Source organism: Carcharhinus amblyrhynchos, chromosome 28 (assembly GCF_965287045.1).
Source record: "Carcharhinus amblyrhynchos chromosome 28, sCarAmb.v2.hapA, whole genome shotgun sequence".
NCBI classification, from domain to species: Eukaryota; Metazoa; Chordata; class Chondrichthyes; order Carcharhiniformes; family Carcharhinidae; genus Carcharhinus; species Carcharhinus amblyrhynchos.
In genome coordinates, this window is record NC_137351.1 from 31,837,526 (window position 1) to 31,851,196 (window position 13,671).

At 43.4% G+C, this 13,671-nt stretch overlaps 1 protein-coding gene and 1 long non-coding RNA gene across 2 annotated transcripts in view; one reads left to right on the plus strand and one right to left on the minus strand.

The window, feature by feature from the left end:
• The window catches only part of LOC145359540 (uncharacterized), a 147,528-nt gene that overhangs the window by 18,738 nt on the left and 115,119 nt on the right, over positions 1 to 13,671 (plus strand). The gene's annotated exons all lie outside the window — the stretch shown is intronic.
• Positions 1 to 13,671, minus strand: part of cfap161 (cilia and flagella associated protein 161) — a 34,291-nt gene that overhangs the window by 14,879 nt on the left and 5,741 nt on the right. The window contains exon 2 of the mRNA XM_080214181.1: positions 3,722 to 3,811. Coding sequence (XP_080070307.1) covers positions 3,722 to 3,811 — 90 coding nt within the window. The remainder of the gene's footprint in view (positions 1 to 3,721; positions 3,812 to 13,671) is intronic.

The following is a 13,671-nucleotide window of genomic DNA, read 5'->3' on the forward strand; positions in this document are numbered from 1 at the left end:
TTTCACGAGGGCTTCTTGATGCCACTCTTGATTGAATCCTGCCTTGACATCAAGGGCAATCAACCAGCTGATGTCAGACAACGATGAGGCAACAATCACAATAAGCTTCAGAAATGAAAGGGTAAATGAATATTCGTGGATGTTGAACGGGACCAGAATGAAGATTTGTTCTAATGTTTGACTAGTATGCTGATTTCAATGCCATTTGGACAAGGGATCTAATAGTCAATGTTACAGAACCATATGAAAAAAAAATCAAAAAGGTTCGACTAGGTTATCATCATGTTTTAAGTTTATTTATTATTGTCACAAGTAAGGCTCACATTAACACTGCAATGAAGTTCCTGTGAAATTCTGCTAGTCACCACACTCCAGTGCCTGTTCAGGACAATGCACCTAACCAGCACATCTTTCAGACCATGGGAGCAAACTGGAGCACCTGGAGGAAACCCATGCAGACATTGGGAGAATGTGCGAACTCCGCACAGACCGAAGGAGGAAATCGAACCTGGGTTCCTAGCGATGTGAGACAGCACTGTGCCACCATGCTACTCGTGATGTAATTTTTTTAATGTTCTCTAAGCTTTCCCAGTGCACCAGCATCTGTCTGCAGAAAGGCCTTGCTATGGTGCAAACAAATTAATCCATTTCATCCACGCAGGCCAGCACAGATTTTTCGCTGTTCTCTATCTGTAGGCCAGCATAAATTGCACAGATAGTCAGGGTTTTCCAAAGTGCTTTGCAGCGAATTGATACCTTTTGAAACAGTCACTGATATCACATGGGCAGATTTGGCAGTCAGTTTTCACACTAAATGGTCCATAAACAGCAATTAAATAAAGATCTAGTTAAGCCAGGCAGTGCCCCCCCCCCCCCCCGCCCACCCCCCATGAGCTCCCCCCAACCCACCCTGCTTTCCTTTGGGATCTTTTACACCCACTTGATTAAACAGACAGGAATTGGTTTAATCTGTCAGAAGCTACATCAGAGAATTACCCTGCAATTACTTTGCCATGCCTGTTCACAACAGACAACAGCAAGTGAGCAAGCCCAAGCTTTTCAAATGCTATGCTGGAGACTTTGCACAGGAGACAGTGGGCAAAAGGAGAGAGGCTCTCTTCTCCATAGAGGCACCAGAAAACACTCCACACAAGCGTTGAGAAGATGACTGCAGTGATCAATGCCAGTGGCCCAGTCTTAAGGGACTGTCCTCAAGTGGCCTCACTCGAGCACTCAAGATCGGTGAATGTTCTTACATGCCTAATTCTTCCACTGCTCCATTCACTGCACCATGATACTCGCCTAGCAACCTCAATTGATACCTCCACATCCTGTGCTTCATCTCGTCCTCACGCTTCTCAACGCTTGTGAGTTAAAATTGCAATTGATAGGAACAGGACAGGTGGTGAGCAGGTAAGTCTCCATTTCTCTGGCTGCCCCATCTGCTTTCCATTCTGAAAAGGATTAAAATTCTCCCCTACCCCTGCCATCCTACTGGAAGAGGGAGGCATAGCTGACGGATTCCTTACACAGAAGTCCAATTTAAGCACTCTTTTTTTACATGGGATGCGGGCATCTCTGGCGAAGCCAGCATTTGTTACAAATCCCTAATTGCCCTTGAACTCAGCGGCTTGCAAGGCAATTTCAGGGGCAGTTAAAAGGTAACCACATTGCTGTGGATCTGATGTCACATGTAGGTCAGACCAGGTAAGGACGGCAGATTTCCTTTACTGAAGGATATTGGTGAGCCAGATGAGTTTTGATGACAATCAATGATAGTTTCTCTGAGAGCTCTCTGACACTGAGCCTGTCCAGCCTGTGTAGCATAGTTGCTCACACTGCTTTACATAACTGAGCCATCGAGGAGTTTGGATTGAACTTTCCAGCGAAAATACAAACACACTTTACTCATCACTCTAATGAATACTGTCCTATCTGTGAAAGATTATAGTAAACAGCCCTTCCTTTTATGGTGTGTTTTGTGCTTCAATTACTCCTTTCCCCTATAAAATATATTATAACTTCAAAAAAACCACATGAGATACAGACGCAATATGTTATCTGTTTAAAACTTGGAGATCCTTTACATGATACAAGAAAATTCTAAAGGACAGATTTAAGACACAGATTGTTGAGATCAGATAAATTAAATGAATTGATAATAAATTTTTTGTAACATCTGCTATTAAACATTAGAGACGGGGAAGTTTGAAATCAAAATTGTTCTAAATATTCCAAAAACATCTGGAATTATTTTAAAAGATAGATCATCCAACACCTGACCCCCCCCAAACACATGCCCCAGCCCCCCCGCCTTACCAAGCTGACTGCCCCAAATTGACATGTGGCTCCTAATTTTCCTCTGTATTAGATAAGGAACATTTCTGTATCTATGTTAATCGTGAAAAGTGATTCAGTCTTTATTATTTTCTAAATATTTGTACAATTAGTAATTAGTAAAACTGGTTGGTAGGGAGTAAGAATTAATGGGTCCTTTTCAAATTGGCAGGCAGTAACGTAGGGTGCCACAGGGATCGGTGCTGGGACCCCAGCTATTCACAATATATATTAATGATTTGGGTGAGGGAACAATATGTAACATTTCAAAGTTTGCAGATGATATTAAGTTGGGTAGGAGGGTGAACTGTGATGAGGATGCAGAGATCCTTCTCCATGACCTGGGCAGATTGGGTGAATGGGCAAATCAATGGCAGATGCAGAATAGTTTGGATAAATGTGAGGTTATTCACCTTGGAAGCAAAAACAAGAAGGCAAATTACTACCTAAACGGCTGTAAATTGGGAGAAGGGAGTGTACAGCAGGACCTGGGTGTCCTTGTGCACCAGTCACTGAAGGTAAGCATGCGGGTGCAGCAGGCGGCAAAGAAGGCAAACAGTATCTTGGCCGTCATTGTGAGAGGTTTTGAGATTTCGCAGGGATGTGAAGTGAAGTGAAGGTTTACCAGGCTGATTCCGGGGTTGATGGGACAGATGTGTGAGGGGAGATTGACTCGGTTAGGATTGTTTTCACTGGAGTTCAGACGAATGAGGGGAGATCGCCCTCACTGTAATTAACGCCAAAACATTGAATGTATTCAAGAGGCGGCTAGATATGGCACTTGGGATGAATGGAATCAAAGGTTATGGGGAGAAAGAAAGATCAGGCTACTGAGTTGGACAATCAGCCATGATCGTGATGAATAGCGGAGCAGGCTCAAAGGGTCAAATGGCCTCCTCCTGCTCCTATCTCCTATCTTTCTATGCTCCCTGACCCTCAGTGATGATCCTCTGGCTCACGGCTTGTCCCACTCACTAACACGCCCTCTCACTACTAACCCTCTGACTTGCAGGCTCTTTGGCTCCCTTATTTTCAAAGACTTGTATCCAAGAATGGGGACTCAGAAGGCCACTCCCTTGAGCAGTGATTTCCCCTGATAACTATAAGTACCTTCATTCTTAAGGGATAATACTATTATAATAGATTTACAAGTTGGAATTTATTTTAAACAAATGGTCACATTGAATACAGTGTAGAAGTTGTAAATATCATGCTGCTTTTGAACATTTGAAGATTACTGTATGTGGCTCTAAGGTTCAAAAAGTTTGACCACTTCTGACTTATATTTTTTGCCATCTTTGACACAATTCTACAGTAACTTAGTCAATAACTGATGAAAAATTGTTGCTTTTGAAAAAAAAACTGTTTGAAACAGATGGTTCACCTTATCCAGTAATGTTTCTTTGTAAGATCCTATCTTCTGTATCATAAGCTCCCCACGTTCTTTCCTCGCAATGAAGTCTTTAATAACATCCTGTAAGATACAAAAAGATGTTTTTTGCATTTTTGAGCTCGGGCATTAAACTTCAGACCAATTAGATTAGGGTGCACAATTTTGCATAGTATGCCTGAATCTCTCCTCTTGGTAGGTGTGCACCAAGACAATGCAGGAAATGTTTTAATGACTTTACAAGAGCGACCAAGATAAATCAAGGCTTGAATGTCAATACACATCTTCTATCACACAAAGAACTTTACTCACCTTCTTGCACTTTTCTCTGTCAGCACATGGTGTGGGGGAACTAATACCTGCTTAAAGGCAACCTCTCCAAACAATCTTTATTCAAAACCACTCTTTCATTTCGCTTTCACTGTCACAAGGGCTGACTTTATTCAAGTGTTCAAGGATACCGTTTTTAAAAGGTGAAGACAATTTGATCTCATTATTATGGCAAGCGTGACGACATGTGGGACAAATCTCCATAACACTCACAGACCTGTAACATTAGCTTCTATTCCTCCAAAGGAAACAACTGCACATAACCAGCTGAGAAGGACAACTGTTGGAGGACCACCACCATTCTTAAACTCCACCCATCTCCATGGCAACAAAGCCTTCCAGAGCTCACTGAATGGTTTTAAAATTAATTGCAGCTCTAATCCCAAAACAAAACTCTCTGGACTGTATTTCTTTGCAAGAAGTGTAGACACAAATTCTGCAGCTAAGTACGCCACCCACAGTTTTATGATCTTACCTTTCAGCTGTTAACCCTTTAAATAAGCATGGCCCCAGATTTTTAAGTCTAAATATCTTCAAGCTGCTTTAGTTGCATTGGTTCCACTTTCAACAGCGAAATTTTAATCTTCCTAAAAATAAAAATGATCTCTAAAATATTACCAAGAACCATGACCGAGGTGTTTATAACAAGGTTAAGGTTGGGAATAGGGCGTGGGGCTTGCCACTCACAATGCCCTGATTAAATGTGGCAGGAAAAGGAACTTTCACTTTTTTGGCAGAAATATTCAAGTCCTGTCTTTTGAGATAGATTTTACCTGGAACTTTTAAGAATGCATTTTTCTCTCTTTACTGCCAAAAGGAGCAAGCGTTTCAGAGCAAAGAATGTTAAAAAGACGATGGGCAGAATTTTTCAAATTTTTTCCGAGTGTTGTTTGCGACAGGAAAACAGAGGGCAGCATGCCCACCAGCTCCCCTGCCAGTTTTACCCAGCATAATTTTGAACACTTTGATAATAAGAATATTAAGAGGCAGGCCCCATGACATCATGCAGGCAGGGTAGTCTCTGAATGAGCCAGCTCCCCCAGAAACCAAATAAAAGTGAACTGAGGAACCCATCCTTTTATAGACACAGAGCCCTCACCCCAAAAGACACAGGATACTACCCCACAATCCCTCCCCTCCACCCCAAAACTTCCCAATGGAAACTTCCCCATTCTGGCAGTACCTCTAGGCAGGGCCCGGGAATGACCCTCTTCCCATGAAATGCTTGTATTATAATGAAAGCGTTCAACACAAAAAAAGGATTATTATTGCACAACAGATATAAACACACAAAAACAAATTCATGTAAGTTTTTTTCTATTTGTTATGCATGAGGTTACAGGAATGAGGCAAGGAGGCTGGTGGGGGGGTGTGGTGGTGGGAGATGGTGGGGTGGGTTTGGGGGGATGGTGGGGTGGTGGCGGGGGTTTGGGGGGGTTTGTGGGGGTTTGTGGGGTGGTGGGCGGCAGCGGGAGGAGGAGAGAGGAGCAGGAAGGATGTGAGGGCAGAGGCCTGGAGGGCTTTTGTGATTTTATTTTAACAGGGATGAAGTCCCACAGCACCAAGCCTTTTATACAGCCCACCATGGAGCCCAGCAGCTCCTAAGGCTGCCTCCAACCTTCTTCTTAGCTTGCCTGACTCCAGCCCACGCCTGACTCCAGCCCGCACCTGGCTTCCAACAATGAAGATCCTGCCTTTCCAGACACTTTCTCTAGAGGTGCGACAAGCCAGGAATTTTCCCAACCCACTCCCTATTTGGGTGATGAAAATTCAGGCCCTGAGTCAGTTGTTCATTTTGCAACTCTCTCAATCCTTCTCAGGGTACAGGCAGCAGAGTTTTGGTTAAACTGAAGTAATGGAGGACAGGAGGTCATTGGAATAGTCAAGTCTGGAGTTGACAAACACATGGGCTTTCAGCAGCAGATGAGTTTAGGTAAGGATGGAGTTAGGCGAAATAAAGAATGTGCAAATGCAAGCATCTGAATAAGACAAAATAAAAATCTTTCCCAGAATGGAAGGAGGACCTGTGCTCTGGGTAGTCTGGCCTAAACACAGTAAAAAGTCTGACAACACCAGGTTTTAGTCCAACCTATTTATTTGATAATATTCTCACAAACCTGGTGTTGTCAGACTTTTTACTGTGTTTATGCCAGTCCAACGCCGGCATACCCACATCATGACTACTAGTCTGGCCTAAAACAGCAACCAGTCTGCTCTCTGCATATTTGATAACTGACCTGCTGTATATTTGCAGCATTGTCTGATTCTCTTTACAGAATTCTAGCTTTTATAGGTTTGTCTTCTGTTTTCCTTGTATAAAACAGGCCATTCTAAAAGCTAGTTTTACAATTGGGTGGCACGGTGGCGCAGTGGTTGGCACTGCTGCCTCATAGCTCCAGGGACCTGGATTCAATTCCCAGCTTGGGTCACTGTCTGTGTGGAGTTTGCACACTCTCCTGTGTCCGCGTGGGTTTCCTCCGGGGTGCTCCGGTTTCCTCCCACAGTCCAAAGGTGTGCAGGTTAGGTTGATTGGCCATGCTAAATTGCCCATAATGCGGGATGTGTAGGCTAGAGGGATTAGTGAAGTAAATGTGTGGGGTTATGGGGGATAGGGTCTGGGGTGGGATTGTTATCAGTGCAGTTTCAATGGGCCGAATGGCCTCCTTCTACATTCTACGGTTTCTATGGTCTCTAAAGTGTATTTATGCAGTTCAAAAGCAATATTGCATTAGTTGCATTAAGGGATTCAGAGTGACCAGAAGATGTAGCGAGTATAAAGACGGGGTGGGGGTGTATGAGAAAGCTCAAAGTACAGTTTTGAACTGATTAATTCATGCATAAATATTCAAACAATCTAGCAAGTTGATAATGGTAGCCTTTCTTCCTCCAATCATTCCTGAATTATGCATTTCCTCGTATTGTGCTTTAAGACTGCAAAGAAGTACCATTGTTAACAGATGCAGCCAGGGGCTGTACTTAAAGTTCCTTTCGGTTTTGCATCAGTATAAAGCTGTTCTCAAATTAAATAATAGCAGGCATCTACATTTAAAAGGCCACATGTCTATCCAGTCTCAGATGAATGACTCACATGTTTTTCCTCCAAGGCAGAAATTAAACACTCAGTACTCACAGCATTGTCAACTTCCATAGATTTGAGTCAAATAGTGAACAAAGACTAGCCCAGGTCGGTACTTTTACAAGGTCTCAATTTTATCTAGACATAATTTTACATACGGCCAAAAATGAAATTCTAAATATCCGTGACGTAGGTACTGGATAGTGCTGTAGTTGGACAACTTGAGTACTTATGTGCAGTTCTGGTCATCTCATTACAGAAAGGTAATTAGAAAAGATACAGTGGAGATTGACAAGGATGTTACCAGGACTGGCAAATTACAGCCATGAGGAAAGACTGCATAGGCTGAGGTTCTTCTCCTCGGGACAAAGGAGGCTGAGAGGAGATTAGGAAGTACAAGGTTACGAGGGGCCTGGATGGAATGGATCGGAAGGATCTATTTACCTGGCAGAGAGGTCAGTGAGTAGGGGATTTAAAATGATTGATAGAAGGATTAGAGGAGAGATGAGGAAAAGCTTTTTCAACGAGAGGGTTGTGGGGTTCTGGAACTCACTCTGAAAGGGTAACAGAGGCAGAAAACCCCTAACACGTTTAGGTATCTAAATATGTACCTGAAGTCCCATAACCCGCAGGGTTACAGAACAATCATGGAAAACATCTAAAATAGTGGAAGGCACGTGCACCCATATTGATAAAGGCATCAAATGAGGTTCCCAGGGCCAGAGACAAGAACATGCATTTGGCCCTTTGGATGGGTCGACTCTAATCAGGAAAACCAGTTTACTTGCAGACTTTAAAGAAATCACTGGAGTCCACCTTAAAAATACATAGCACAATGCTCCTCCCACATTAAAACCACAGGACACTGACGGTACCTAATTCACTCCCTCTCATTCATTACTTCCAAGTCACCAGCTTGATCTCAACCATACCAAGCCTCCACTCCTGATCACTATCTCGTTCCTCCACCTCACTCCCGGGGTGATATTTAATCCGAGTGATAAGGGTCTCACCTGTCGGTTGGAGGGCCAGCAAGAGCCCTGCTCCACCTCTTTTAGGGAAAACCAGCAGTAGACCTTCTCTGGGATCAAAGACCCTGTGACAGAAATCCCAAGCCCACCACAGTGGATGCTTTCCTTTGTAGGTAGCACTAGCAGGAGCGTACAAACATACAAAATAGGAGCAATGGTAGGGGCCATTCAAGCCTGCTCTGCCATTCAATAAGATCATGGTTGATCTGTTTGCATTGAGTTCCACATTCTCCATCTACCCTCAATAACCTTTGATCTCCTTGTCCAACAAGAAACTACATGTGCCTTAAAAATATTCAGTGATCCCGCTTCCACCTCTTTCTGAGGCAGAGTTGCACAACTCTCAGAGAAAACATTTCCCCTCATCTCTTTCCGACAAGGGCAACTCCTAATTTTAAAATAGTGTCCCCTAGTTCTGGGACTCACCCACAAGAGAGTCTATCTTGTCAATACCATTCAGAATCTTTTAAGCTTCAATCAAATCATCTTTCACTCTTCCAAACTCAAGTGGAAACAAGTCCAGCCTTTCAAACCCATCCTCATAAGACAACCTGCTTATTCCAGGTGTCAATCTAATGAACCGCCTCTGAACCTGCAAAGCACTTACATCCTTCCTTAAATAAGGAATCCAAAATTGCACACAGTATTCAAGACACAGAGAGAAAGAGATACACACACACACATCGAGAAAGAAAGACAAAGAGAGAGAGAGATACACACACACACATCGAGAAAGAAAGACACACACACACACACACACACACACACACACACACACACACACACACGGAGAGAGAGAGAGACACATGCACTGAGAGTTACTAGTGGTGTACCATAAGGATCTGTTTTGGGGCCATTGTTGTTTGTCATTTTTATAAATTATCTGGCATTTTTATAAATGAAGGCATAGAAGGATGGGTTAGTAAATTTGCAGATGACACTAAAGTCAGTGGAGTTGTGGGCAGTGCAGAAGGATGTTGCAGGTTACGGAGGGACACAGATAAGCTGTAGACCTGGGCTGAGAGATGGCAAGTGGAGCTTAATGCGGAGAAGTGTGAGGTGATTCACTTTAGAAGGAGTAACAGGAATACAGAATACTGGGCTAATGGTAAGATACTTGGTAGTGTGGATGAGCAGAGAGATCTGTGTCCATTTGCATAGATCCATGAAAGGTTGATAGGGTTGTTAAGAAGGCATACGCTGTGTTAGCTTTTATTGGTAGAGGGATTGAGTTTCGGAGCCATGAGATCATGTTGCAACTGTACAAAACTCTGGTGTGGCCACACTTGGAGTATTGCGTACAGTTCTGGTCGCTGTATTATAAGAAGGATGTGGAAGCATTGGAAAGGGTGCAGAGGAGATTTACCAGGATGTTGCCTGGTATGCAGGGAAGGTCTTATGAGGAAAGGCTGAGGGACTTGAGGCTGTTTTCGTTAGAGAGAAGAAGGTTAAGAGGTGACTTAATAGAGGCATATAAGATGATCAGAGAATTAGATAGGTGGACAGTGAGAGCCTTTTTCCTCAGATGGAAATGGCTACCACGAGGAGACATAGCTTTAAATTGAGGGGTGATAGATATAGGACTGATGTCAGAGGTAGGTTCTTTACTCAGTAGTAAGGGAGTGGAATGTCCCGCCTGCAACAGTAGTGGACTCGCCAACATTAAGGGCAGTTAAATGGTCATTGGATAAACATATGGATGGTATCGGAATAGGGTAGGTTAGATGGGCTTTAGATTGATTTCACAGGTCGGCGCAACATTGAGGGCCGAAGGGCCTGTACTGCGCTGTAATGTTCTATGTTCTATACAGACTCAATGTCCTGTATAACTGAAGTATAATATCCTTATTTTAATAATTACTCTTGTAATAAAAGATAGCATTCAATCAGCCTTCTTGATTACTCACTGTAACTGCACACTAACATCATATGAAGAAGCAAATACATATGTTTCCAAACCAAAAACCATGGATGAACAGGGATATCCACTGCTTGCTGAAGTCCAAGTCTGAGGCGTTCAAGTCAGGCAACCCTGACCTATAAAAGAAAGCCAGATATGATCCAAGTCGATGCATCAAAGTTGCCAAAAGACAGTACTGAACCAAGCTAGAGCCCAGGCTTGCCACATAGATCCCTGTCAACTATGGCAAGTCTGCAAGACAAAGCAGACTACAAGATGAAGGCATGTAAAATTGCCAGCTCCAATGCACCCCTGTCCAATGAGGTCAATGCATTCAACACCCATTTTCAGCAAGAGCACGCCCTCTACCCCAGAAGCCTTGGATGAACCTGTATCTGGGCTCTCCATTGCAGATGTTAGAGCAGCCTTCTCAAAAGTCAACCCATGGAAAGTGACTGGCCCAGATAGAGTACCAGGACGAGCATTCAGATCCAGTATGGATCAGCTGGCGGGGGTATTCGCAGGCATCTTCAACCTCTCTTTACAGCAATGTGAAGTCCCTATCCGCTTCAAGAAGACGACCATTACCCCAGTACCAAAGAAAAGCCAAGCACTGCGCCTTAATGACTATAGTCTGGTGGCTCTGACATCCATCATTATGAAGTGTTCAAAAGGTTCATAGCACGAATCAATTCCAGACTCCTAGATTGCCTGGATCCACGACAATTTGCCCACCGTCGCAACAGGTCCACAACAGACACCATCGCCCTGGTCCCGCACTCAACCCTGGAACACCTAGCTGACAAAGACTCCTTTTTATCGACTACAGCTCAGCCTTTAACATCATTATGCCTGCAAAACTCAACTCCAAACTCCGTGGCCTGGGCCTCGGCTTCTCCCTCTGTAATTGGATTCTGAACTTCCTGACCCACAGACTGCATTCAGTAAGGATAGGCAACAACACCTCCTCCACGATCATCCTCAACACTGATGCCCCAAAAGGCTGTATCCTCAACCACTTACTATACTCCTTATACACCTATGACTGCGTGGCCAAATTCTCCTTCAACTAGATGTTCAAGTTTGCTGATGACACCACCATAGTGGGTCGGATCTCAAACAATAATGAGACAGTTAAGTACGGTTAAGAGGTAGAGAACCCGGTGAACTGGTGCAACAACAATAATCTCTTCTTCAATGTCAACAAAACAAAGGACATAGTCATCGACTTCAGGAAGCATAGTGGATGAAATGCCCCTGTTTATATCAATGGGAACAAAGTAGAACTGGTTAAGAGCTTCATATTTTTAGGTGTCCAGATCATCAACAACCTGTCCTGGTCCCTCCATGCTGACGCTATAGTTAAGAAAGCCCAGCAACGCCTCTATTTTCTCAGAGGACTAAAGAAATGTGGTTTGTCCTCAACGACTCTCACCAACTTTTACAGATAAACCATAAGAAGCATTCTTTCTTGTTGTATCACAGCTTGGTATGGCTCTTGCTCTCTCCAAGACGACAAGGAACTATAAAGGGTCGTGAACAAAGCCCAATCTATCACGCAAACCAACCTCCCATCCACTGACACCGTCTACACCTCCCGCTGTCTCGGAAAAGCAACCAGCATAATTAAGGATCCCATGCACCCTGGACATGCTCTCTGCCACCTTCTTCTGTCAGGAAAAATATACAAAAGTCTGAGGACACGTACCAATCATGTCAAGAACAGCTTCTTCCCTGCTGGAATGGACCTGGCTTGCATTAAGTTGATCTTTCTCTACACCCTAGCTATGACTGTAACACTACATTCTGTACTCTCTCCTTTACTTATGTATGAATGGTATGCTTTGTCTGTATAGCATGCAAGAAACAATACTTTTCACTGTATACTAATACATGTGACAATAATAAATCAAATCAAAGGATGAAATCCATCTGGACTTTGAGTCAGCCCACAGCTCCATCAATTTGCTCAGTAATGCTCCTCTAATGATTTCTTTGATCCATCCTCTCATTCATTATTCCAACTTGGATTCAGAAACTCACTAGCAACTGATTAGATCTACAGGCAAAGCAAAACTGGATAAAGGGGTCTTGAGGCACAGTTGGTAGCATCCTTGCCTCAACCAGAAGCTCTGGGTTCAATTTCCATTCCTGGACTTGATGCCCTTAAAAAGTTGATAATGCAGCCATATAATTATAGAAATACTGCAGCACAGAAGGAGGCACTTTGGTCCGTTGTGACTGCATTGGCTGTTAGACAGAGCAATTCACATAGTGCCATTCGCCACATAACACTGCACATTTTAGATAATAGTCTAATTCCCTTTTGAATGCCTCAGTTGAACCTGCATTCACCACAATCTCAGGCAGTGCATTACGTTCACTGCATAAAAAGGTTTTCCTCATGTTACTTTGCTTATTTTACCAATTACTTTAAATTAGTGCCTTTTCATTCTTGATCCTTTCACAGTGGGAATAGTTTCTCCCTATCCACCCCTTCAAAACTCCTCATGATTTTGAATACCTCCATCAAATCTCCACTCAGCCTTCTTTCCTCCAAGGAAAGCAGTCCTAACTAACAAATTGGGAATGAATCTCAAAATCCTTCCAATGTACACCAGTCGCAGGCAGTAAAGGCAGGATAGATTCCTGGATAGCTAAGTGACAGAAAGAAAATTAGAGTCTCCATTATCAGTAAGCATAGCTCCGGATGGTACAATGCACGTTAAAAGTGCATACTGCCACAGCAACTGGCATCCCCTGGGAAGCTGGTTAGCTCAGTTGGTGGATAGTCAGTGTGGATCAGGTTTGGCATCAACAGCACAGAGTTTGATTTCCTAATTCAAGCTGGGGCAGATTTGGGATTTGAATCCTTGCCTTTCCCCTGGTGGAGCTCGTAGCACTCTGGGTTGGGTCTCCCTTCATTCAGAGAACTGAAGAACAAAAAGATTAAACAGAGTGAGAGCAGTTAACTTAGAGGAAGCAGTGAGGGACCTACAAAAGGAGCTAAATTAGAATCTGTAAATGGATGGAATAGAAGCAGAGGAAATATAAGTACAAAGTGTTGAAGGCTGGAAGGAAAATGAGTGACCACTAGATATATCCACTTGCAGTGGGGTAACTCAATGATAAGAAATATGTGATTAATAACCTATTGGCACTGATTTTCCAAGGGATGTCCTGCTCTGGACAACCTGAGTGGCAACAACTAACACTTCTTGAAATGGACTTTGTACACTGTGGAGATGTATGAATAGACCCGGTCATAGAGGTGACAGGAAGTTTGAAAACACCTCCAGCCTTAAAACCTCCAAGGGTGTTTAAAGGGATGTGAAGTAGGAGGCAGCAGCAAAAATGTGGCCCTGAGATTCTTCCAAGCAGATAAGTGACTGTTCTTGCTAAAAAGTATAAAAACTTCAGTCATTAACTCAAGATTAGCTGTAAAATATTTTCAATGCAACCAAAGCCTTGCAGTGGTTTTCATGTTGTGTCTCTTGATAGCCGTTCTCTGCTGAGTACTGGGATTGTTCTTACTCAGTTTGGGGACACGGTGGTTAACACTGCTACCTCACAATGCCCGGGACCAGGGTTCAATTCCTGGCTTGAG